We start from the raw sequence: 23,143 nt of genomic DNA, 5'->3' as shown, positions 1-23,143 counted from the left end.
CACTTAAGCAGCCACCGATGCGAGCCGTCCGTCACTTTGTGCTCCAGCACCGCGGCCGGTTGGACAGCGACCACGCAGCGTCCTCAGCATCACCGCGGCTCCGCCAATCAGCGCGCGGCTCGGGGCAGATTAACCCAAACAGCCTCGGTGCTGCTCCGTAGTAGCAGCCCCAGAAACAAGCCCGCACCTCTGATCCTCGTGGACTCAGTCTCAGGCAGATGGCAGGTTGAGTGTTTGCTTCACGCCATCCTGAAACCCATCCCCGCCGTGAACACCAGGTGCTGAGAGGCGGAACAGGATGGATGCTTGCGCGATAGCAGCAGAGAGCACGGACGCGATAGTGATGGATGATTCTCTCGTGGATGAGAAGGAAATTCAGGAGGCTTGCCAGAGGTGGGTTGTTTTTCTCTCTCTTGTAAGTGGATTTCTGTGAAGCTCGCTGTGTGACTTGATTAGTGGAGACATCTGAAGGATATTCGCGGTAGTAGATGTGCATGTGTTGTTGCCCTCCTCCCGGAGAGTGTCGCTCCAAATCCAGCTGTGTGCGCTGTGGACAATAGGATCAAGCACAGGAGAGGGTTTCTGCTCTTGTTAGTTTGCCATCACACTATCAGCATCGTTATTTAAACGCTGTGGCAGCGTTCATTCCTGATCATGTTTCACTGTTTGTGCTGCTGCTGCTGGAGACACAAGATGTGCTGATGTCAGCTGACTTTTAGGAATCAGTCTTTAATTGCTGCAACATTTTCAGGTCAAATATTTTTCTTGCTCTGGTGGATCACGCTGAGCAGAACTGGAGGATGATAGAAGCTGCCCTGTGCTGTTCTGTGTCTGCATGCATTCAGGGCAGCACACACAAACAGTCGACTCCAGATCTGCTCAGTGTCATCCTCCTGCCTCCGTCAAGCCGGCCCTCTGGGTCACTGATGTCACCCCGTCACTCACTTTGTTCTCCACGAGCAGCCCAGCATATTAAAAAAAAATCAAATGGCTGAGAGGCTCCAAACATGAAAGCAGGAAACAGCTGAGACCCTTCAGCTCAGCAACAGGCCACATGAAGAATCCTGTCTCGCTTCAGTTTCCTGTACCTTAAAGGCAGAGCCTCCAGTCCTTCCCTCTATTAATAGTCCACCGCTCTGGCTTTTTAAGAAGGTTAACAGTCGGCCTTGTGCATACAGAGCGAGCTTTTGTTCTGCTCTTCAGCGTGCGTGATTGTCAGTTTGGGAAATGTCTAAAGACGTGACATTGACTGGCATCCGGAGAGTTGATGCGAGAGACGAGCTGTAGAAAGGAAGAGATGGAGAAGGTGGAGAGTACGGCTGACAGTCTTTGGCCTCAGAGATGTTTCCATCCCTCACTGAGGCTTTTGAATACCTGACAGGTGACTTTAGACACTTTGCTTTGACACACCGGAGTGCAGATTGGACACACTATGCATTTAGCTCAATACTTTCCATTTTGTGCTCATTTTAACTGTAATTTCACTTGTATTCGGAGGGAAACGTTGCACCACTTCACAGCTACTTTACAAACTAAATGAGGAGCATATAAATATGATCTAACACTGTTTCTATACGTCTGTTATCACCACCTTCCCAGAGGCTATGATGTTCATTTGCTGCTAAAACTCGGTGAAGCTGAATTCCAATAACAAAAGGCGTTTCTGATATTTTGTCAGTGCCTGGCTGTTATATGAGGCCGTGTTATTTTGTACAAACTGGCAAAGTGACAAAGTGAAATAACTAAAACAAAACCACTGTGCTGTTTTGATGCTAGCTCAGATTTGTGGTGCCATCCTTCGCCCACCGCCGGAGTCCGGGAGCAGCTCGCTGACACCTTCCTGGAATTATTTTTGTATTCATCCACTGAAATATTAATGAGTTCCACAAATTGCTCTCCTCGTGTGTGTTCCCCTACGTCAGCCGGCTCCGAGAAAGCCGTTAAAAAGACGGAGAATTAGGCTTAAACACTGATATCCTGAACCGCGTGCTCGCTGGGCTGCTGAGCGGAGGTCACGTAGGATCTGGTAAAAATAATTTAAACGGCACAGAGCACTGGGGGGGATGGAGTTTATTATCCTACAGTACAGAAGTGGCTTTAAATTAGTCGGTAGTGTTGATTTTAGCATCTATAGACTAAACTAGCATGCTGTCTAACTAGGAGCTGCTGTTATTTATATCATATTACAGCTTTATTGTAACGCGAAGACGAAACTCTGAGGTTCAGTTCACATCATTTATCAGCCCCATAATCCCTCCACTAATGTACACCACCAATCCAGCAGACTACTTATCATCTGTGCGCCTTATTATGGGATGCAAATAAAACAGTGTGAGGTCAATTAGGCTCTGTTGACTTACTCTGTCGCCATGGAGACGAGTCAGGAAGTGCGGTTGCGTCCAGCCTACTGTGGAAAAACAAGCATGTGGCTCCTGGTGGAGCCTCCAGCACAGTGGCTCAGTCAGGTGGGCTTGTTTGTTCTAGTTTAAGGCTAGTTTCTGTTTACATGGTATGTTCAGCATTTTTACAATCTCGTTGGGTTAGTGTGTTAACGTTTGCTAATCAGCATTAAATACAGGATGACGGGAGTTTATTTAGTCATAAACTAAACTATCAGGAGTTTAAACTGACCTGCTGATAGTTTATCCATCCATTATCTACACACCGCTTAATCCTCACAAGGGTCACAGGGCTACACTTAGAGACAGACAACCAAGCACGCTCCCATTCACACCTACGGACAATTTACAATCACCAATTAACCTCAGCATGTTTCTGGACTGTGGGAGGAAGCCGGAGAACCCGGAGAGAACCCACGCTGCACGGGGAGAACATGGAGACTCCACGCAGAAAGATCCCGGGTGTCCTCACTGGGATGCAAACTGGCTGAGGTGCTAACCATGGAGCCACCTTGCAGCCCACCTCAGTTTATTCTCATGCTAATATTACTAATAATTTATATTTAATGTCAATCCATCCAGTTGTTGCTTTAATATTTAACGCTTTGAACCCCAGGCAGGTTCTTGCCTTCTTTTGCTCCGGTCACATTAATTGTGGGCTTATTTAGCATCATTTAGTAGCGAGACCGCAAAAAAGTCCAGTAGAACAAAGCTATAGCACCATAAATCATTAAATAAATGTAAAAAAAAACACCTGAAAGTTGAACTTCTTTCACTATTTATCTGTTAAAAACTGAAAAAACTGGAATCAACAAGAGCCCCCAGATGTTGGCAACACTGGAAAACAACTGTGACTTGTGATTTTTATCTGCTCTGTGTGGACACAGCCTGCAGTTCAGCCCAGTTTGGCTGTATAGTCTTCTTATAGTGGTTAACTGGCTACGCTGAGGAGCACATCACTTGTTGTTTTACAGAGTGCAGCTGAGAGATGAGATGTTGAATTAAGTGTTTTTGACACAGTATCTTGATTTCAAGCTTAGATTTGGTTAATTTTCCAGGAAAAACAGCACATCACACAGAATTAGTTCAATAAATACTAGAAAGCTGATTTTTTTCTGTATTTATAGTTTTTCACTCGAGGGTTTCAGAGGGTTAATTACAAACATGAACCTCACACAATAAGGAGATCACCAGTAGGACTCATCCTCTTCAAACCATGACTATCCATCCTGTCAGTCTATTGAACAGATCTTAACATATTTCATTCTAACATGGCGGACCAACACACCGACCATCCGCCGCTGCCGTCCTCAGAGCAACGCGGCTAACGTGGTTAAAAATAGACGTCTTCTCCTTTATGTTCTCTGGAGAGCTCGCAACACATACTGTAGGCATGAGAAAGGAATCGGCTGCAAACTCAGAGGGCAGAAGCATATCATTACGTGCTCCACTCCAGGGTTCTCCTGCCTGCTGCCATTACCCATGAGTCACCCCTCAGTCTGCTGTTATCTGCCCAGGACAGCCGCCTACCTCTCCATAACGTGATGACATGGTGACACGATGTGAAAATAGCCTCTCATTCTCCCCCTTCGTCTCCCTTTCACACCCTCCTTCCTTCTGTTTTAATTGGCCTCCCTTACTTCCAGCAGCTACCCACAAATCCATTCCTTACCTCATTAGTTCTGCCGGGCCGCTCGATTTCCTTCAGAATATGAGATGAAATCGAGCCAAGAAGTACAGTCGGGAAACTGAGATGTCGCTCACTGTTTACAGGCCCAACTTTTGCACCTTCATTTTAAAGGAAGTTTGTCGCCTCTTTCGCGGCCACCTCTCCGTCAATCTTCTCTTCTTCTTCTTCTTCCTTCTCCTTCTCCTCAGCGAGATCCCGGCGGTTTCTCTGTGCCCCCCTGACAGCTCTGCTGAGGCCCAGTTGACAGTCATCCAGTCTGAAGGGGAGCTGTGTGACAGCTGCAGCAGCCTCGGCAGACCGTCTTCCTCCTTCCAGCTTTATCACCAAGTATGCCTGAACGCTGGCTGTGCTGTGTGTTGTTTAGGACAGATATGCTCATTAAAATGGGGTTTGGATGTGACAGGCGGTGGCAAGTCACTCAAAACACTTGAATGACATCAGAATAAATTGTGTCTATAACATACCTTCTCTCCTCCTGTAGGTCCCCCAGAGTCCTCAAACCGGGGCTTACGATTCGCCGCAGCCCCGGAAGTGTCCCCACTGCAGCCACCACGGGCCGATCAAACCCAGCGTCTGCCACAACTGTCATTCAAACGCCGCTCATGCAGAAGGAGGTGTGGTTGTGAAAGTGGGCCACAGCTGCAGCTCTGGCCATCAGGCGTCCCGTCACGGAGCGGTGCGATGCCACTGGCTGCACGGGTCAAACGAGAGGACGCAGAAACCGAAGCAGCGGCATGTGGTGACAGTCAGGTGTGTGATAGGAAATAGGCTCCTTCTGGTTTCTTACTGGGAGTTAGATCAACATCTGCAGCGCACAACGGTTCAGCATAAAGATCATCACTCACCTGGAAATCTCAGTTTTAAATCAACACATCTTGTTGGTATATTCACACAGATTACCAGATGGCTACGTGTCAGACTGTTTCCTGGTTATATCTGCTTTTAAAAAGGGAAACTTGTGGAATTGGAGTTCGACAAACATATCAGAGAGGCTGCATCATTCAGGGTTACTTCATCTCAAATCATCAGCGATACTTTCTGCGATAAAGTTATTTCAAAAAACACCAATCAACCCACTTTTTGCACGTTTCTTTGCACACTGAAGTATCACCCTGTGTGAACTATCACACATAAAAGCCTGAACTTTCACTGTAAATGTCAAACACATTTCTTTAACAAAGAACTCTATATTTTGTGCTATAAAATTGTCAGGCAAATCAGGTGTTTTCTCCTGTTTCTGGTCACCTGTGCTGAACTAATCATCCACTGCTTCATATTCATGTGCGATAATCTTCACATCGACATCCTGCCAAGAAAAATGAATCAACAAGTCTTCCGAAATATCAAAACAATTCCTTTGAGGACGCCGAGTGTGCCGTGTTGAGTCATTCTAATGATAATAATAATGGTAGTTTTCTGTTATTAATAACCATTTTTAATTATAAACAGGGACGGAGGACTTTACTGGATTCTTAAAAAGTAAGCGTGAAAATCTATTTTCTCTGAAAACCCACAAGGTCCTGCATGTCTCTGTTATTTTGACAGCAGCTTATTTTTTATTGGCTGCTTCTGCTTCGTCTGTGGTTTCCTGTTTGGCAGCTACTCACAGGTGATCGTGGACTATCCGTTAGCGGCTCTGCTGGGTTGTGCAGTGCTGCTGCTGGGATGCTCGCTGGCAGGATTCTTCATCGGTCCGCTGCCAGACTTCTCCGATCCGCTGCTGGTGAGTCTCAGACGCACCGACAGAAATCTCTAAATCTGAATCCTGTGGTTTCAACTCGCTGTGGCGTCTCACCTTTAGTCAGAGCCACAGAACGAACCTCCCTCACCACCTCGGGCTGAGCGTTAATTACTGTTTGTCTAATGACTCATGATGTCGGCCGCATCCATTTACTTCAGTCTCATCTCGGATTCAATGAGCCGCGTTGAATTAGATCACACTCGCTGTCATCTTAATTAAATACATCTCCTCACCTTTTTGAGATGCGCGCTCGCAGGATAAACAGTGATTAAGGAGCGATTCTGACGATGCAACATGCGAATTAAAACAATGCATCATTAATGAATCGTCTGAAATCATTTACACAAGAACACAATATGATAATGCAAAAAACTTGACCTGCTTTCATACAAAAGCTTCCTCGCTGATAACATCAAACACTCATTAAGCAAATACGGAGTGTTTTTTATGCTTGTTCAGACAACATTATGCGACGCTTGTGATGCTGATTTATTCAGGGAGCTACCGCAGTGCATTGATTGGAATCGGCGTCCACGCTGTGTCTTCAGCTTTGATGTGGGTTTGTGTGTGAACGTGTGTGTGAACGTGTGTGTGTGCTGTGTTTACTCAGGGTTTCGAGCCGCGGGGAACGTACATCGGAGTTCGCCAGTCCAGCTTGTACGAGCTGCAGGAGAACACGGGCCCGGGGAAGACTCTGTCTCCTTTACCACAGCAGCTCAGCAAAAGGTCAGCGGGGAGTTTTAGTAGGATGAAGGGCTTCTGTAGAGGGAGGCTGCAACACACATAAAGGCTGCAGAGATCGATAGAAGCTGGACAGATACAGAAATGATGGTCAGATTGGTGCTGCAGGATCACGAGAAGCTGATGTTGTTATCAGTGCTAATGCCAACGGATACCCAACAACAGATCATTAAAAAACAACTCTGATGTCAGTGATATAAATCAGATTAAACCTGCTCCAATCAAATTTGATCGTTTGCAATTACTCAAATGAGCATTTTAACGTGAACGGCACTGCTCATAGTGATGAAATGCCAAAGAGATATCCCCCATTTTTGTAGTTCCTTTCACCTTTACGACACATTTAAACATAATTAGGCTAATTGTTTTGGTTTTCTGGCCTGCAGCTGGTGCTGGTTTGGTTGAATCATACCATCCCATTAACCCAAAGCAGGTTCAATTCAGTTTTATTTGTATATCTCACAGTGCTTAACATAGTAAGCAGGAGAGCATCTAAACCATATGGAGCCAAATGCTTTCCAAGAAGTAGATTGAAAACAAGAAGGAGATTGAATATTGCACAACTCCAGTTGCTAACGTTGCAGCATGTCTGCTGGATGTGCAAATAAGCAAGTGTTGGATAACATCTTTGCAACATCAACTGAAAAGCTGCCAACGTTGTGTTAACTGTGCTGCCCCCAAGTGACCAAATAATCATGGAACTTTTACATCATCTTGTTTGGAACACAATACATGTATTTAAAGACGCTGAGAAACACATCTGCTTGTGTTTTCTATCAGTGCTCGGGTTGGTGTCAGTAAAGACAGTAGCGGCGGCGGCGGCCAGGACGCCCCAAGGGTTCGTATCAAGAGGATGCTGGCCAGAGACTCCTCTCTAGACACCTTCCTGTGTGATGCTCCAGGTGAGTAAATCCTGCTCAGTTCAACTCTTCCCTTCTCGGCTGAGACAACAACAAACGTGTCGGATGCGCAATCAGCATTCGAGCAACTTCCTAAAACTGCATGTCAAAAATAAAAAGGCAGAACCACGCAGGAGTAATTAGCAGCCGCTGCACGCATATGACAAAAAGTACAAGATAAAAGTGTCGGCTTATCAGTTAAGTACAAGATTACACAAACCTGTGAGATAGTAAGGAGCTGTGGATGGAGGCTTTAAGTTCAAAGCATTTTGTTGAGTGCTTTTTTCTCGGGAAGGTTATCCCAGATTTTCGTCTTTAAGCTGTGCTTTGAAACAGTCTGCTGTTAGATCAAAGACTGTGCTTCTGTTTTCCTTATAAAAGACAGAAAGCTCCTTAAATAGATTTATTAGCAAGTCCAAGCCTTGAGGTCTGCATTTTACTGAAGAAGCCCAATTTCTATTCACCACTGACTGACGGCAGGAAATAAGCACAAGAAATATGCTGTTCGTCTGCTTTTATGGTTTATGAACATCAAAAATAACTTGAACGAGCATCTTGCATCGTTCTGAATGTTTGTGCTGATGATTCACGCTGGTTGTCGTGTTCATGTATGTTAACTCCATCTGGCTCTCTCCACGCAGACGAGCGTTTGGCCCAGCTGGTGTTTCGATCAGAAAACGCCGCCAGTCTCTGGAGTCTGAAAGCGATCCACGCCATGTGTGACATGGAGCAATCCAGGGTTCGTTCTGACTCCTCGCTCTCTCATCTCACCTTCACCTCAGCCTTTTGCTCCCTTCGTCATCTCTTTAGTCATCACCATCATCTGTCAGTCTCGTTGACGTCTTTTTCTTCAGTACAGTGGCTGTATTCCACATTTTAAACGTGCAGGATTTAGTGGCATGCAGAGTGCAACCAACTGACAACCCATCCATGACGTTTTGCTTTCCATGTGTAGGAAAAAACATGAAAAGGTCCCTCTCTAGGGCCAACGTTTGGTTTGTCTAATCAGGGCCACGGCAGAAACATGATGGTGCAACATGATGGGTCCTTCTCTCCAAATGAAAGAGATAATTTTAAGATAACAAAAACAGTTTGTAGTTAACACGGACTTTATAGAAAAGATGGACGTAGCCACCATGACGCCACCCATCGGTTTGTGGACGACGACTTTTAAAGACTCAAGTTTGGAATTTCGGGCATTTCTAAACTTGGATGGGATGAGTTAGAGGAATCTCCAACTCTGGTCCTCGTGAGTTACTGTCCTGCAGGTTTTAGACGTTTCCACACCTGACTCAATTAATGGCTCTCCAACAGCTTGTTGTCAAGTTCTACACAAGTCTGTTAATGATCCATTAAACTGAGTCAGGTGTGGAAACGTCTAAAACCTGCAGGACAGTAGCTCACGAGGACCGGCGTTGGAGATCCCTGAGTTAGAACGAATCTGCATACGCTGCTTTTTGTCCATTTTACTTTAAATGGGACCCCAATTTAAAAAATAAGCATCGTGCTGTTTTGAAGAAGAATCAAAACTAGCAATTGAGACCATAAACATGTCAGGAAAATAGGTAACAAATCAAGTGACAACAACAGCCATTTTGGTTGGACTTCTATTCAATCTGACTTATTTTTCCAACCAGAGGAGTCGCCGCCCTGCTGGTTATTAGAAAGAATGCAGGTTTAAGGCATTCAATTCTCACCATGAATTCATTATTATAGCCTCTGGTGGTAACAGGTAACACACTAATGAGAACATAATTAATACTATTTTCCACTTCTGCCCATGGATCCCCCTAAACCCGACACACCGGCTCTTTAATCCTCTGCTCCAACAACAACAACAACAAACAAACCACTGTACGCTATCTTGTGAAATTAATTCCTCTTTTGTGGATTTGTTTCAATACTGGGCATGCATTCAAAAAAAAACCCTCTCCCTGGTCTGAATCAGATTCGCTCCCAGGCCCAGTTCCAAGACCTGTGCCAGCAGCATGTGAAGGTGGAAGCCGAGGGGACGTCCAGAAGCGGCTGTTGTCCGAGCTGGTCTCTGGGGAATTACTTGGCAGTCCTCACTAATGCCTCCAGCTGCCTCAGCCTCACCTCACAGCAAGTACTGGAGCTTTCTTCCCATTTAACAAATTACTGTGACAAGCAAAGTACCTTATCAGCTGTAATTATAAACATAGGCGTTCTGTAAACAGTGCAGTGCAGCAGCCCGTCTTGTTTATGTACCACAGTGGTGACGGAAAACAGTGCTGAGCGACAAAAAAACTGGACTTTGAAAACTGTAGTTTGGGAAAACGATCCCAGTTGAAGGTGACAAGTTTTAATGGCACCTTGCAGTATTCATTGGCAAAAAGTAAATAAATGGGTCTAAAATGAGATAGAATGAACATAAGTGGATTTTAGGTAACCAATTATCTGAAGTCATATTAGGAAGTTTGTGGTGTTGCTACAGTTATAGGTTTGTATACATTTTGGTGTTAGTACTGCTGACTTATTGTTTTGCAGTATTTAAAGAAGTAGCTCAGAGTTTGGGGAAATATTCTTGATGAAAAGACCGATACCACTGTCATGTGTGTTAAATATGAAGCCACAACCGGTAGATTAGCTTCATTTTTTACGTACCTTTGCACCATCTGTGCAAAGGTACAAAAAATAAAAAACAAATGTAAATCCACCTAACAATGCTTCTAAAGCTCAGTAACTGACACAGTATAAGCCACACAAAAATACAACAAGAGGGGTTAATGTGCTGGACGATGAAAAGTGGCATCAACAGTCTCTTCAAAGCAAATTTCCGAAAGAGATAACAGGAAAGTGGGCACAAAAGTGGGTGAAGTAATTACTACTCAGCCCTATCCTACTGTCCTGTCTGCAGTTTATTTTCCACATTCTGTCTTTCCCACCAGGTTACCGAGTCCCTGAACCTTCTGCGGAAATGTGCTCAGTACTATCACGAAGGACATCTCGTGGAAGGCTGCGTCGAGAGACCCAAACATGGCAGCTGCTCCTCCGTTCCCTCCCGCTGCAAACAGTCCCGTGTGGTGTTCCAGATCCTGCACTTCCTCGTCGACAAAGACTTCCTCGGCCCGCAGACCGTTGAGTACCAAATCCCGACGCTGAAGTACAGCCTTCTGTTCCTCCCCGTCAACAAAGGACAACACATGATGGAGATGTACATGAACAACCTGGAAGGCCAGGATCTCACATACAATTACACGACTATCACCGGCATAGACTTTGGCATCAAGCAGACCCTGTTCAAGTACTACCTGGCGAGGGATTCGGTGTACCCCATGCTAGCGGTTGCATCTCTTCTTTTCACGATGGCTCTTTATCTCCACTCTCTCTTCATCGTAGCATTATCTATAATAGCAATCACAGGCTCCCTCCTGACCTCCTATTTCTTCTACAAAGTAGCATTTCGTCTGACTTTCTTTCCTTTGGTCAACCTCTCTGCGGCTCTTATTCTCTTGGGAAGTTGCTCCAATCAGGTTTTCATCTTTACCGACTTCTGGAATCTGCAGCTGACCCAGAACCCGTCAGCCTCCCTGGAGAAGCGAGTGAACCGAGCTCTGCAGGAAGTCGGATATTTGATTTTAGCGTCAGGGTTGACCTCCAGCGCGGCATTTTTCTCCGGTTATCTCAGCAGCATCACAGCAATCAGATGTTTCTCCATTTATCTCGGAACCGCCTCTTTCATCAGCTCCCTGTTGGCGTTCGTGTGGCTGCCGTGCTCGTTCATCCTGCGTGAGCGCTACACGAAGTCGTCCTCCGCTAACCCCGCGGCGCAAGGATGGAAACCCTGCTGCTCCAAAAACACCGGTGGCTTCTGGGACACGAGCTCACGCAAGAGATGCCTCTTCAGCCTTGGGCAGAAGTTGAGAGAGTTAAAACGGGGTCTCACGGACACATCCAATTTACTGTTTCTGAAAATCCTGCCTTGTGGAGTGGTAAAGTTTAGGTACATCTGGGTGTGCTGGTTCGCCGTGCTCGCAGCCGGGGGCACATACATGGCGTGCATCGACCCGGGCATGAAACTGCCCACCCTCGACAGCAGGGTCACCCAGCTTTTCCGCTCCAGTCATCCATTCGAGAGATTTGACTCAGAGTATAGCCACATGTTCATGTTTGAGAGACAGAAAAATGGAGAGGATAAGCCTGTTACGTTAATGCTTGTTTGGGGTGTCAAACCAACCGATAATGGGGATCACTTTGACCCAAGAAGCAACGGCTCTCTAGTTCTCGACCCAGACTTTAACATGAGCCGACCTGACGCTCAGGTTTGGTTGAGGGATCTATGTGCACGGGTCCAGAACCAAAGCTTTTATTCCCCTCTGACCCCCGAGGACAAAGACGTGATAACAGACAATATCTGCCTCGTGGAGCAGCTAGTACACTGGGTATCCGTCAGAAGGTGCTCGGACAGCGATGACGCCCTTCATTTTTGCTGTAATGACATCCCTTTCCCCTACCCTCCCAACGTTTTTGAGAACTGCCTTAGTATGATGCTGGCAGAGAGGTACGCCGAGGGCCATCTGGCACACAGCGGAGGCCTGTACTTCCAGCCAGATGGCAGGGTCGCTGCCCTCGTGTTGGCATTCAAAACCACATACCTCTACAGCTTCAACTTCAGCAAAACCAGTGCTTTTTACAGAGAAATCCTTACTTGGTTTAACAGAGAAATATCAGGAGCACCACAAGGGCTGGAGAACGGCTGGTTCATCAGTCAGCTGTCTCTTTTTGATCTACAGCAGTCTTTAGGCTCTGAGACTCTGGTCGTAGCTGGCTTCTCAGTAGCTCTCACATTTGTTTTGCTGCTCGTAACCACTTGGAATATTCCACTGAGCATATATGGGACTCTGGCTGTAGGAGGCAGTGTGTTTGTCACAGTCGGCCTCCTTGTTCTTCTTGAATGGCAGCTGAATGGCATTGAGGCTCTGTTTATATCATCCGCCGCAGGGTTGTCTGTTGACTTTATCGCTAATTATTGCATATCCTACAGCTTAGCTCCTCATTCAGACAAAATTGGCAAAGTAGCACATGCCACTAAGAGGATGGGCTGTCCTGTAGCAATAGTGTCGGGAGCGTTTTTCTGCATGGGGATTATCATGCTACCTGCCACGGCCTTGCCGTTCAGAAAACTTGGGATTTTCCTGTTTTTGGTGAAATGTGTAGCGTGTGGGTTTGCGACCTTCTTTTTCCAGTCGCTGTGCTGTTTTTTCGGACCCCAGAGAAACTGTGGAACGATCTCGCTGCCGTGTTGTTCAGACCAGACAGACGCCGTGCTGTCCTCTTGCTCTGAGCCCGGTTCTTCGTCAGCCTCGGCCGCTAATGGGGCCTTTGGCAGATCTAGAGCGAGGAGGAGTTATGACAAAGAAGCAGCCGGTTACCTCTACCCCAACCACCAACGTCAGCACAGACAGAAGCCACCCGGAGGAGGAGGAGGAGGCGGCGGGAACCGAGGGCCGGAGCAGTACGAGCTCCAGCCTTTGGCTTATCGACTGAGTGACAGCTTTGAGAACAGCACCTGCACCAGCAAACTGTCCAACCGGCCCTCCGTGCTCTCTGATGAGATCGAGTACTCTGGGAGAGATGAGGGCAGGAACAGCTTGGACGGGGAAAGCGAGGAGGTCTGCAGTCATCAGCATAAGATGGGCCAAGCGCCACCAGCCCTCCAGACCTCATCTCCTTACAAAGACAACACCCTACACCCGATAGGCCTGGCACAAGCAGATGTAGCTAAGGACAAGCTGCTGTGTAAAACCTGCAGGGGACACAGTGTTGAGCTGAAGCACTGGAGCAATACATCCTTCTCCTCATCTTCAAGCATCGAGGAGACCATCATCAGCCAAACGCTGGAGACCACCGACCAGCCGTCTCTCTGCAAAGGTGAAAACACCGCAGGGGAGAGTCACTATGGTCACCACTGCTCCCACAAAGGGCTCTCGTCGCAGTCTCAGAGCTCCTGCGAGGGCCTCGAGGATTCCTGCGAAACATGCCTCAGCGACATCGAACCGGGGCCTTCAAACCTTCAGCAACACGAGGGCGAGGCGGAGGTCCATTTACAACCGGGACACCTCAACGGGAAGAGAGACACGCTTCGTCTCTCGCTGAAAGAAACGGTTTACGAGAGCTGTGGTAAAGGTCGCACCAGCCAGAGTGAAGAGGTGGTCATTCTACCCAACAGCAAGCCCGACTTACCGGACGTCTGGATAAAGAGAGACGGACAACGAGAGGATACGTGCTGAGCAATGTTGGTGGAATCTTTGCAAACACTGTGCATTAGTTGCTCTTAATTTATATTTAAAAAAAAATAAAAGGAATCACTGTACTTAGAAAAGCATATAGACCTTACAAAAGAAGCTGTTATGTTTGTATAATGCTCAAAGGAAATATAAGCCAACTGCAAACGTAACATGTGACAGCATGTTTGTCTAACGTCGCAGTTCAGGTTGTGTCGGTGTCCGTTACAAACAAGGTCAGAGCACGAGTGTTTCTTCAGCAGAAGGTCAAATCGAGGCGTGACTCGTTCGACTGAGCGTTTTCGAGACAGGAGACAGCTCCGCGTTCAGCCACGACTTTGCACCAATATCACTTGAAAACGCAGCGTACGGTCGACACCAAACACCACCGAGTACCGCACCTGCAGCCTGCAGAATTTACTTTGTGCCTGGAACTTTTTAAACTTCTGTACCTGGATTTTAACAAACACAACGGCAACTGTGTGCACCCGCTGGCCTTCCTCTATGCTGGAATTGACCCCCAATGAGCCATATACATTCATGGACTTGATATCGAAATATAAATGTGAGACATTCAGAGAAAGACCTGCATTGTGTGTGTGTGTGTGTGTGTGTGTGTGTGTGTGTGTGTGTGTGTGCAGCGTCACATACAGTTTATAAGCATGAATCAAACGCATCTGGAGCTGCAAACAGCGGTGATCCGACTGCGGTGGAGGTTTTGCTCTCTGTGCTGATAACATGTACAGTTTGTCTTTTGGTGTAGAAAATCAGAAACCTACAGTTAGCGGTGTGTCATTAGTGGTGTCATGGCTTGCTTTTAGTGTTTCACTGTCAAAATTATAAGTCATGCTGTTTAATCTAGTGTCAGTGCCAAAAAAATAAATAATGTAATGTTTACCTATGTAATAATTTTAAAAGGGCAAAAAGGGTTTCTTACACAACACTATGTGAGTTTATACGCTGTCGGCAAATTAAGGTGCAAACTATTCCAGGGTCTGTGGATGTCAGCATACGCCTTAGCCTTTGTAAAGAAGCAGGAGCTCTAATTTCTATTTCCAAAGCAGTAATTACACCATTGCAAGTCTCTGCATCGACAGCTAATAATTTAAACAAGGACCTTTTTTTTGCTCGGTTGTGGGAAACTCCGACAGGTAACTATCTAAGCAACAGGCAGCCTTTATCCACGGGTCCTCCCACAGCTGAGATCAGTCGCTTGTATCTTCTTGTATTTAAAATAACAGTATTTATACCATGAGCAGCAGCATGTGTGTCTTTCAACGGGTTGTTTCATTGGCTGAAACTGTGTGTTTTGTGCAAAGGATGTGTCCCTGGAAAAGCTAAATAAGATGTGTTTATGGTCCTTTAAATCAAAAAGGAGTTGAGACCTTGATGAGAACAGGTGTATATGAAAACGTGCCTACGAGCAGGGTTCTTCTCAAGCTTTCTCATGTGAGAAGTGTTTGACATCTTGACTGTACAATCACGAGTCTTCAATAAGCCTTCACTGTAAACCACTCAGCAGAACAACCTGCCTTATAGATGAAAGAAATGATTCACACGCTTTCTGTCGACATGAATCAGTAAAGGTCACCCAACACGATTATTTACAGCTGTCTGTGTTGTTCATTTTTCACAGAATGGAATAAAATAAAACATTTATTTTCCTGCCGTCTGGCTTTTTTTTATTTATTTCAAATCGTAGCTGCTGTACCACACGCTTTACAGGATTTAAGGATGAAATTAAAACAGTCCTCTGATTAAAATGGGAACAAAACTTCATCTTCAACCAAAGTTTAAAGCAAAAATACAAATGAGGAGAATGTTTTAAAGAACTGTGAAGATGAAAAAGTAAAACATCCTCGAGTATCCCGAGAGCCAAACCCGTCAGCAGAGTTCATCGGGCTCTACTCGGCTTCCACCCAGTCGTCTTTGGCCCAGTCGGGTAAACTGGTGGAATATTCAAAGTCAGGTCCTTTGTAGCGCAAAGCGTGGAGATACATAACGAGCTCCTTCTCCGTGGGGTCCGGTCGCACCAGTTTACATTCACTACACAGGTGGTCTCGGCTCCCCTGAGGAGTTTTCAGAGCGGAATCAGCTGCCTCTGTTTGATTTCCATTTGAATTGGTTGATAGAGGGCTCTGAGACTCTCTGACTGAGGTGTTCTTAGTGTTTTCTGTCTCAGTGCTATCAGACTTTTTGTCTACTTGTGTCTGACAGCTTCGTCCACTCTCATCGGGTCCATCGGTTCTATCTGTGTTGTCAGATATTTTCTTTTTCTCTGCCTCCTGTGTGACCCCGATGCAGTCATCTGTCATATCTAGCAGGTTGAGACTTTCCTGAGAGCGATGTTCTTCCACCAGGGCCTGCAGCAGCTCGTCGTCACTCTTCCCTATATGGCCCCCCTTCCCCCTGTGAGGACCCCACGCCGAGGCTCCGTATATCGGATCATTGATGATGGGAAAGCCCAGGTACTGGAGGTGCACTCTGATCTGGTGAGTGCGTCCAGTCAGGGGCAAACAGCGAACCACGCTTGTCTTTCCGTTAAAGCTGAGCCTCTGGAAGACGGTTCGGCAGTCTTTTCCCTTTGGGTCAACTCGGCAGAGGCCGATTTTACAGGAAACGACCAGGATGGGCTCCTCGCAGATCAGCTCGCCCTCCGGAAACTCCCCGTCCACTCGGCACACATACTCCTTTTCCAGCTGGCAGAGAGAGCAAATGTAGAGCACTTTTTAAAAACCCGGCCGACACGCTCACGTGCACTGCTCTCTAGCTGGAGGTCCTTCTCCCCTCAGGCGCGCAATGATGATGTCAGTACGTAGTCCAGTCAGTGCTACGTGTAGTTTAAACACTTGGAGTCTATAAGCTGTTAGCAGACAATATGATATCTGTTTATTTATTCTAAAATGTTCCTCCTGCTCTTTTTGATAATTATATGCATGTTCTATATTTAATGTAATATTTTATTTCGTCAGTGAGCGTGCTTGCTGCTATTTTTTTGCTGGAGCTAATCAAGAAAAACCTGTTTTATTACAGATATTGGTGACTAATTGTCTTTTTCTTTTCCTCACTCAATAACTTATGGGTATACATAAACATGCATTCTTGGGGCACTTGATATTTGTACATATATGTCATGTGCATCCTTGACTCTCTCTGGTGACATTATGATGGATGATGGAGGAGATGAAAGAGTTTTTATTTGTCACATGCTCGTACAGTCTGTGCAATGAAATGCAAAGGGACTGTTCCTCCAGGCTGTGCAAAGACAAATGACATCATTGTTCTTTAAGAACTAGAAAAAGCCACAATGTCATAAATAATAGGGAAGTGCAGATTGTAAAGCTAAACGGCATAATTATCTAATTCCTTTGTGTCAGACCATCATTGATTTATGTTTGTAATGGTCACGTAATGCTTTGGCAGCAGGAAAAAGGCTTGAGAGGAATGCGTAAGTAGTACTGAAAGTTTTTGTTTGTTAAGTTTGTTTGTTTTATTATGTACACTGCCTTTATTTGTCGTGTTAGGGGATTAGCGGGTGGGCATGGAGTCAGTTAGTTGGATGAAAGAACAAGGAAGGGAAAAGAAATGGCAGAACACAGAGAGGGCAAATCTTAAAACGCAGTCATTCATTTACTTTAGCTTAAAGGGACGACTGCAGGTCCAACCCGTCCTGAACGTACCTGTCTGTCTCTCACCAACTGGTCCAGTTTCTTGGATATCTCCAGCGTCCTGGCGAACAGCAGGACTCCAGAGGTGAGCCGGTCCAGCCTGTGGACCGTATGCAGCTCCGAGACACCCCGCTCTTTTCCCAGAATGAAGATCACCGTGTTGTGGCGGAAGCGGCCACAGGGGTGGACGGGGATGGAGGCCGGCTTATCGACCACGAGCACTTCACCGTCATCCACCAGAACCTTCAGGGGTCTGCCGACTACAGGTGGCTCGTGGCGGTGCACGGTGTTCTTCATGAGGTCATTGTTCTGTGGAGAGGAGGGAAAGATTCAGTCTTTTTGGTGAGACCATGTGGAACATAAGACCATTCAGCATCAGGTGACTTTTAATTCTTTGGACGACAGTATTCGGACTAGTTACAGCTTTAATGACATAAATGGTGTGTCTCTCCTTCTATCACCTGCAAATACATATACGGTCCTTACAAGACTTGATGTCTACTACACCATAACGTATGTCAAAGATTAGCCTATGTGCCGATTCATTGGTAACAGAAGTGACCAAGATCTAGGTTTGGCTTCATTACCTCTAAAAATCGCAGAGTTTTGTTTCCTGTTACCTACATAAACACAGCTGTCCATCTGTTAACAGGATAAAGAAAATATCTGCGCTTGAAACATCTGTGTCAGGACTGATTTGTTTTGCTTGTTTTAAGGTTTTAAATAGGTTGGCACCACCTTACTTATTGGAGCTCTTACGCTCGGAGCACAGAGCCCAAACAACCAGATGTTTTTTAGATCCAGGTTCAAAAATCGAGGTGATCGAGCCTTTGCAACAACGAATGTATGGACCAGTTTACCTTTAACCACTCAGACTTCAGAAAGGTTAAGAGACTTGGGTTTAACTCCTGTTGCTTGTGAATGTGCTTTATAAATAAATTTGCTTCAGTCAGTATGACTGGACTTTGTATGGTTACTAGGGATGCACGACATATCAGCGACCACATCGGTATCGGCTGATATTAGCGTTACTTCCCATATATCGGTATCAGTCCGATGAACAAATCTAGCCGAAGTGAAAAACCGATGATTGTCTAACATCAGCGCCTTCGTCTCTACATTTGATATCGCTGCTATTTCACAGATGTTTTTGCTTAAATGGTCCTTTAACGTTAAATATGCTAAATTATGTTAAAATGTATTTTACTTTTGTTATGTAATAAAGAACACTACGTGGTCTAATTTGGGCTTCTTCTGAACAATTTTCTCACAGTGCTTACTTATACTAATTTATACTAATTTGGTGTGAACAAAAATTGAATATCGACATCGGTAATATCGGTTATCGCTGATATCAGAAATCTTAATATCGGATATCGGTATCAGCTAGACAGTTTAATATCGTGCATCACTAATGGTTACGTGTGCTATTCCCAGTGCAGGAGGAACAAACTGGTGATTTCCTATGTTATTTACAAACTGATCTGACTTTGTTCCTGAGTTATTCTGACATTAGGAGCGCATAACAATCACACATGAGGACGCGGTACTGACCCTGAGCACCACAGACAGATCCTCCACAGGCGTCTCGTTGAGCCTGATGCGCCCCTCTTTGGCTGCCCTCTCATAATACTCCACGGACTCCGCTCTGAACTCGCTCCTGAACACATCCAGGAGGCTCTTTCCAACCCACCGACCTTTGCAGTAGGTTTTAAAGTCAAAGTAATACGGATGAACCTTCCGGAGGCCACCCTCGAAGTAGTAGGACGTCTCGTCGAAGTGCTCCTGGTTGAAGCCCACACCCGGGTTGCGTCTCTGCGGCGGGGGGATGTATCTCTCGCCCGGACGTTGCTTCTTCCCTCCGGCTCCTCTCCGCCTCTTACCTCGGCCACTTTTCTCCTTTTCGTCTAGCTCGTCGCTTTTGCGTTTGCCAGTTTCTGTCGCGTCTTTCGTCGCGGTTTCCTCCTCGGACACCGGAGTGTTTACGTCCGGCGGTGTTCGCGTGTCGGTAGCTGCTGCCTCCATCGTCGAGGCGCTCCTCTGATGGCGTAAGGACTTAAAATGACGGCTTTGAAATGTATTAAAGTTGTAAAACGACGTAACTTGACCTACACGACTGATAACGTTCGTTAGAGGGGAGAATAAAGACAGTAAACCTCGCGCGGACACATTCACGTGCATGACTCTCTAGCGAGAGGTCCTTCTGTCCTCCGGCGCACAATGGTGACGTCAAGTGTAGTCCAGTCAGTAAAATATGTAGTTCAAACCCACCATATCGTCTTCTACGGGCTGTTAAAGGTCTTAGCAGCTGTTTATTTATTCCTAAATGTTCCTCCCTGCTCTTTCTGACAACTATATGTATTTTCTTCACTTAAATGTATTTGAAAATGATTTTATTTTGTCAGTGATAATAGCTTGCTGCTATTTTTTTTCTGGACAAAGCTAATCGAGAAACCTCTGTTTTATTAAAAATATTGGTGATAATTTGGCTTTTTCTTTTGCTCACTTAATCACTTATACATAGACATGCACTATTTTGTTACTTTATATTTATTCATATATGTCATGTACATTCTTGATATTGGATGGTGGAGGAGACTCAAGATTAAAGAGTTTTTATTTGTCACATCCGCATACAGTATGTGCGTGACAGTAAAATGCAAAGGGACTGTTCCTCAAGGCTGTGCGATAACAATAAGACATCATTGATCTTTAAAAACAACAGAGAAATAGAAAAACCCACAATAGTGGGAAGTAGAGATTGTGAAGCTAAATGGCATAATCATCTAATTCCTTTGTGTCTAATGATTATTGATTTATGCCTACAATGGTCACATAATGCCTTGGCAGCAGGGAAATAGGGTTGAAAGGAATGTGTAAGTACTACTGAAGGCTTTTGTTGGTTAGTTTCTTTGTTTTATCGCGTGCATTGTCTTTATTTGTCGTGTTAGGGGAATTAGAAGGAGGAGTGAGTTGGTTGGATGAAAGAAGGGAGAGGGAGGGACGGGAAAAGAAACTGCAAAACACAAGAATGACAACAATCACTATTCTTTTCATTCAGTGGGTTTTATTAATAAATCTACTGTATACACATAATTACAATATTTGTATAGTCTCAACTCCCCCCTGCTCTACAATAACAACGTCAAACAGGACGAACTCCACACATACAGTATACGAAGTGAGCAAGAAGCCGTCTTACCACAAAATATATTACTTTGTTAACTGACTAAATATGTATTAAAATTCCTTGGCTTGTACTCAGGTTCGTCTTTATGCATTACTGCATTCATGACAAAAGTGTTCCAGTAAGATTACACAATTAATCTGAATTCCCCACAATCGTCCGTAACAACACATCCTGTTGCTTTTCAAGATGTAACGGCAAACATGTCAAACTCCACAACCTCTCCCGTGAATAATGCTGTGTACACCTGTTCTTCTGTCAACCAAAATATTCATATAACTCTCTATCTGACACCGAGGATTCTGGGAACAGGGCAACCAGCAGATTGCCGGTCACTCATTCAATCACTCATTGTTTTAGCTCCCTGGGAAGACAATCTGGTCAAGCAAACAGAGCAAGATCCTCCTTGTACGTTGCTAGGTGACAACCCAGCTGAGCAGGAGGTTGTTAAGACAGGAGCTCAGTGAAACCATGAGGAGTGCTACACGGCCCCGGAGACGCAGCACCAACGCCACCTCCTGCAGGGGCAACCACACTGCAGTCAGAGCTCACCTCTGAGGAGAGAAGGAAGGATAGCAAGTGGAGGCGACTCACTGGTTTTGTTTTAGGAATTACAGGTTAAAGGTGTTTCTTACCCCGGCCACTGGCGCCTCTTGTCAGTCAGGGGGACATACACCACTCCCATCAGAGCTTTCTTGAGGAATGTCCCATCACTCTGTCGATCATACTGTTCCAACACCTGACTGCCACCATCGGGGCCCACAGGGAGAACCAACCGCCCACCCGGTTTCAGCTGCTCCAAGAGCTGCCATAAGGAGAGAAACAGAAAAAACACGGGTTTTATACAGTTTAAGACATGAATTTAATTGGTTTGGTGTGTGAAAAATGTCTTCACAGCTGAATGCATTGGATAAAAGCATTTTAAAGACCTTTGATTGTGCAAGATTACCTTTATAAAATGATATACTGTGAATGTAACTTGCTGTGCCTTGTTTTTTATTCTTTTCCTATAAATTCAACTTCTACAAGAGTACAAGCCAAACGTGTCCTTACAGCCTTAGGAATAGTGGCTGCAGCTGCACCCACATGAATGGCATCATACGGTGCTCCGTCTGGAAAGCCAAGTCTTCCATCTCCCACTGTGGACGGATGCAGGTATGACTTTTATAATGTTTTGTAGCTGTGCAGCTTAAACATCAATATTTGAAAGATGCATGAGTTTGACGCCTCCGGACTCACCTACAAGTCTGATGCGTCCAGAGGAGAGCAGCTCTGGGTCGTCAGCTTGCACATTTTTTATCGACATTTGCACCAATTCATCAATGTGTTCAATGCCGACAACTCTACCACTGGGTCCCGTCTGCACACAGCAGAAAAATGCAGCTGTCGCACTCAGTCATGTGTTTTATGGTAACTCATGGGCCAAAACATCAAGCCACGGATAATATTTTAAAGGAGACTTGTCAATTTTATGTACAACTCACCATTCTTGCAAAGCATGCGGTGAGATATCCACTTCCTGAACCTACATCCAGTGCAGAGGCCCCTTCAGTTAGTTTGTCACTTAACAGCTCCAAAGCATGAGCATGCTGTCAAGTAACGGCAACAGGAAAACGTTCAGTACATTGTGTGTGTGTGTACACATATGGAATTATTAGGCCTACCTACTGTAAAATACATCTTGGTGTCTGACAACACAGTTTAATGTTTGCTACTCACCATGTGTGGCGCACTGATGGTCGCCCTGTAGCCTGTAATGACATCATATCAAAACACAGAGTCACAGCACACATCTATGATGATGAAATACCTATTACTCATTGACCCAAGTACATGCTATCATTTTGTTAAGTACGTATGAGTTTCTAAAGTGTGGCTGGATTGTGTACCTATGGACTGAGGAGAGTCTGCATAAGGATAGTCTCTGGAGTAGATCCCTCTGTCAGTTTCCAGCATTGCATTGAACACTCTGTCGCTGCGGATCACCCCATGATCTGGAGGATAAAAGAGGCAATGACACTGAACTGAATTGATGACAGATGCAAGTGTCCAGGATGAACTCTGTGGTGCCAAAGTCTGTTTTCAGGTCGATTTGTGCTTGTCCTGTCTTTAAACTAAACATAATTCCTTCCCAGTCAGTTATCTCTGCAGCACAGAGGCGCCTCCACGGGGGGCAACAGCCACTACTGAACTCTCCCTGGAGCCACTCCAGATCCAGAAATGTATTCAATGAGTGCGTGCATTTACACACAACACAATGCAGCGATAACTCATCACTTACTTCTAATTATAGATCATCCCTGACATGGGATCGATCAGGATATGACAGCAAACTGTGTATTTTTCTTCTCCTGCCACACACAGAGCAACGGTTTATCAGCTCCAGCTAAATCATTCGCTGTATCTTGAGCTCCATCACAGCTGGATACGTCTGATCCATTTGTTAAAATCAAAATATTGTTCTGTCATATCAAGTTTTTAATTACAGAGATTTTCCACTTAACAGCTGCATGTTTGCTGCAGTTACATAATCGAACATGATCACTGTAATCATAAAAGTCACTACCAAATTA

The 23,143-nt window shown here is 45.3% G+C and overlaps 3 protein-coding genes across 6 annotated transcripts in view; 1 reads left to right on the top strand and 2 right to left on the bottom strand.

Annotated features, from left to right (window-relative positions):
- Positions 1-298: 298 nt before the first annotated feature.
- disp2 (dispatched RND transporter family member 2) lies at positions 299-13,721 on the top strand. Its single transcript, XM_008286342.1, has 10 exons — positions 299-393; positions 4,278-4,416; positions 4,571-4,839; positions 5,539-5,568; positions 5,689-5,812; positions 6,441-6,573; positions 7,375-7,473; positions 8,112-8,209; positions 9,419-9,577; positions 10,380-13,721. The coding sequence occupies exons 1-10, from the start codon at positions 299-301 to the stop codon at positions 13,719-13,721; spliced, it is 4,488 nt and encodes a 1,495-aa protein (XP_008284564.1).
- A 1,648-nt stretch (positions 13,722-15,369) lies between these two features.
- Positions 15,370-19,573, bottom strand: rpusd2 (RNA pseudouridine synthase domain containing 2). The gene is made up of 3 exons (XM_008286341.1): positions 18,938-19,573; positions 17,396-17,692; positions 15,370-16,414 (listed from the first exon to the last, which is right to left on the bottom strand). The coding sequence occupies exons 1-3, from the start codon at positions 19,562-19,564 to the stop codon at positions 15,620-15,622; spliced, it is 1,719 nt and encodes a 572-aa protein (XP_008284563.1). The 5' UTR covers positions 19,565-19,573; the 3' UTR covers positions 15,370-15,619.
- Positions 19,574-20,430: 857 nt separating this feature from the next.
- pcmtl (l-isoaspartyl protein carboxyl methyltransferase, like) overlaps positions 20,431-23,143 on the bottom strand; it is a 4,020-nt gene continuing 1,307 nt past the window's right edge. For 2 of the 4 annotated variants that reach the window (XM_008286336.1, XM_008286337.1), the window contains exons 3-9: positions 22,460-22,564; positions 22,290-22,321; positions 22,055-22,159; positions 21,810-21,930; positions 21,624-21,709; positions 21,206-21,375; positions 20,431-21,088 (exon numbers count right to left, since the gene is read on the bottom strand). In XM_008286336.1, the coding sequence (XP_008284558.1) occupies positions 21,052-21,088; positions 21,206-21,375; positions 21,624-21,709; positions 21,810-21,930; positions 22,055-22,159; positions 22,290-22,321; positions 22,460-22,564 (656 nt within the window). In that variant the 3' untranslated portion in view covers positions 20,431-21,051. Of the gene's footprint in view, positions 21,125-21,205; positions 21,376-21,623; positions 21,710-21,809; positions 21,931-22,054; positions 22,160-22,289; positions 22,322-22,459; positions 22,565-23,143 lie in introns of all 4 variants that reach the window. The other 2 variants (XM_008286339.1, XM_008286340.1) reach the window with 2 other exon arrangements.

This window comes from Stegastes partitus, unplaced genomic scaffold (genome assembly GCF_000690725.1).
Source record: "Stegastes partitus isolate 25-593 unplaced genomic scaffold, Stegastes_partitus-1.0.2 Scaffold450, whole genome shotgun sequence".
Lineage (NCBI taxonomy): Eukaryota > Metazoa > Chordata > Actinopteri > Pomacentridae > Stegastes > Stegastes partitus.
This window is presented reverse-complemented; position numbering and strand designations above follow the sequence as displayed.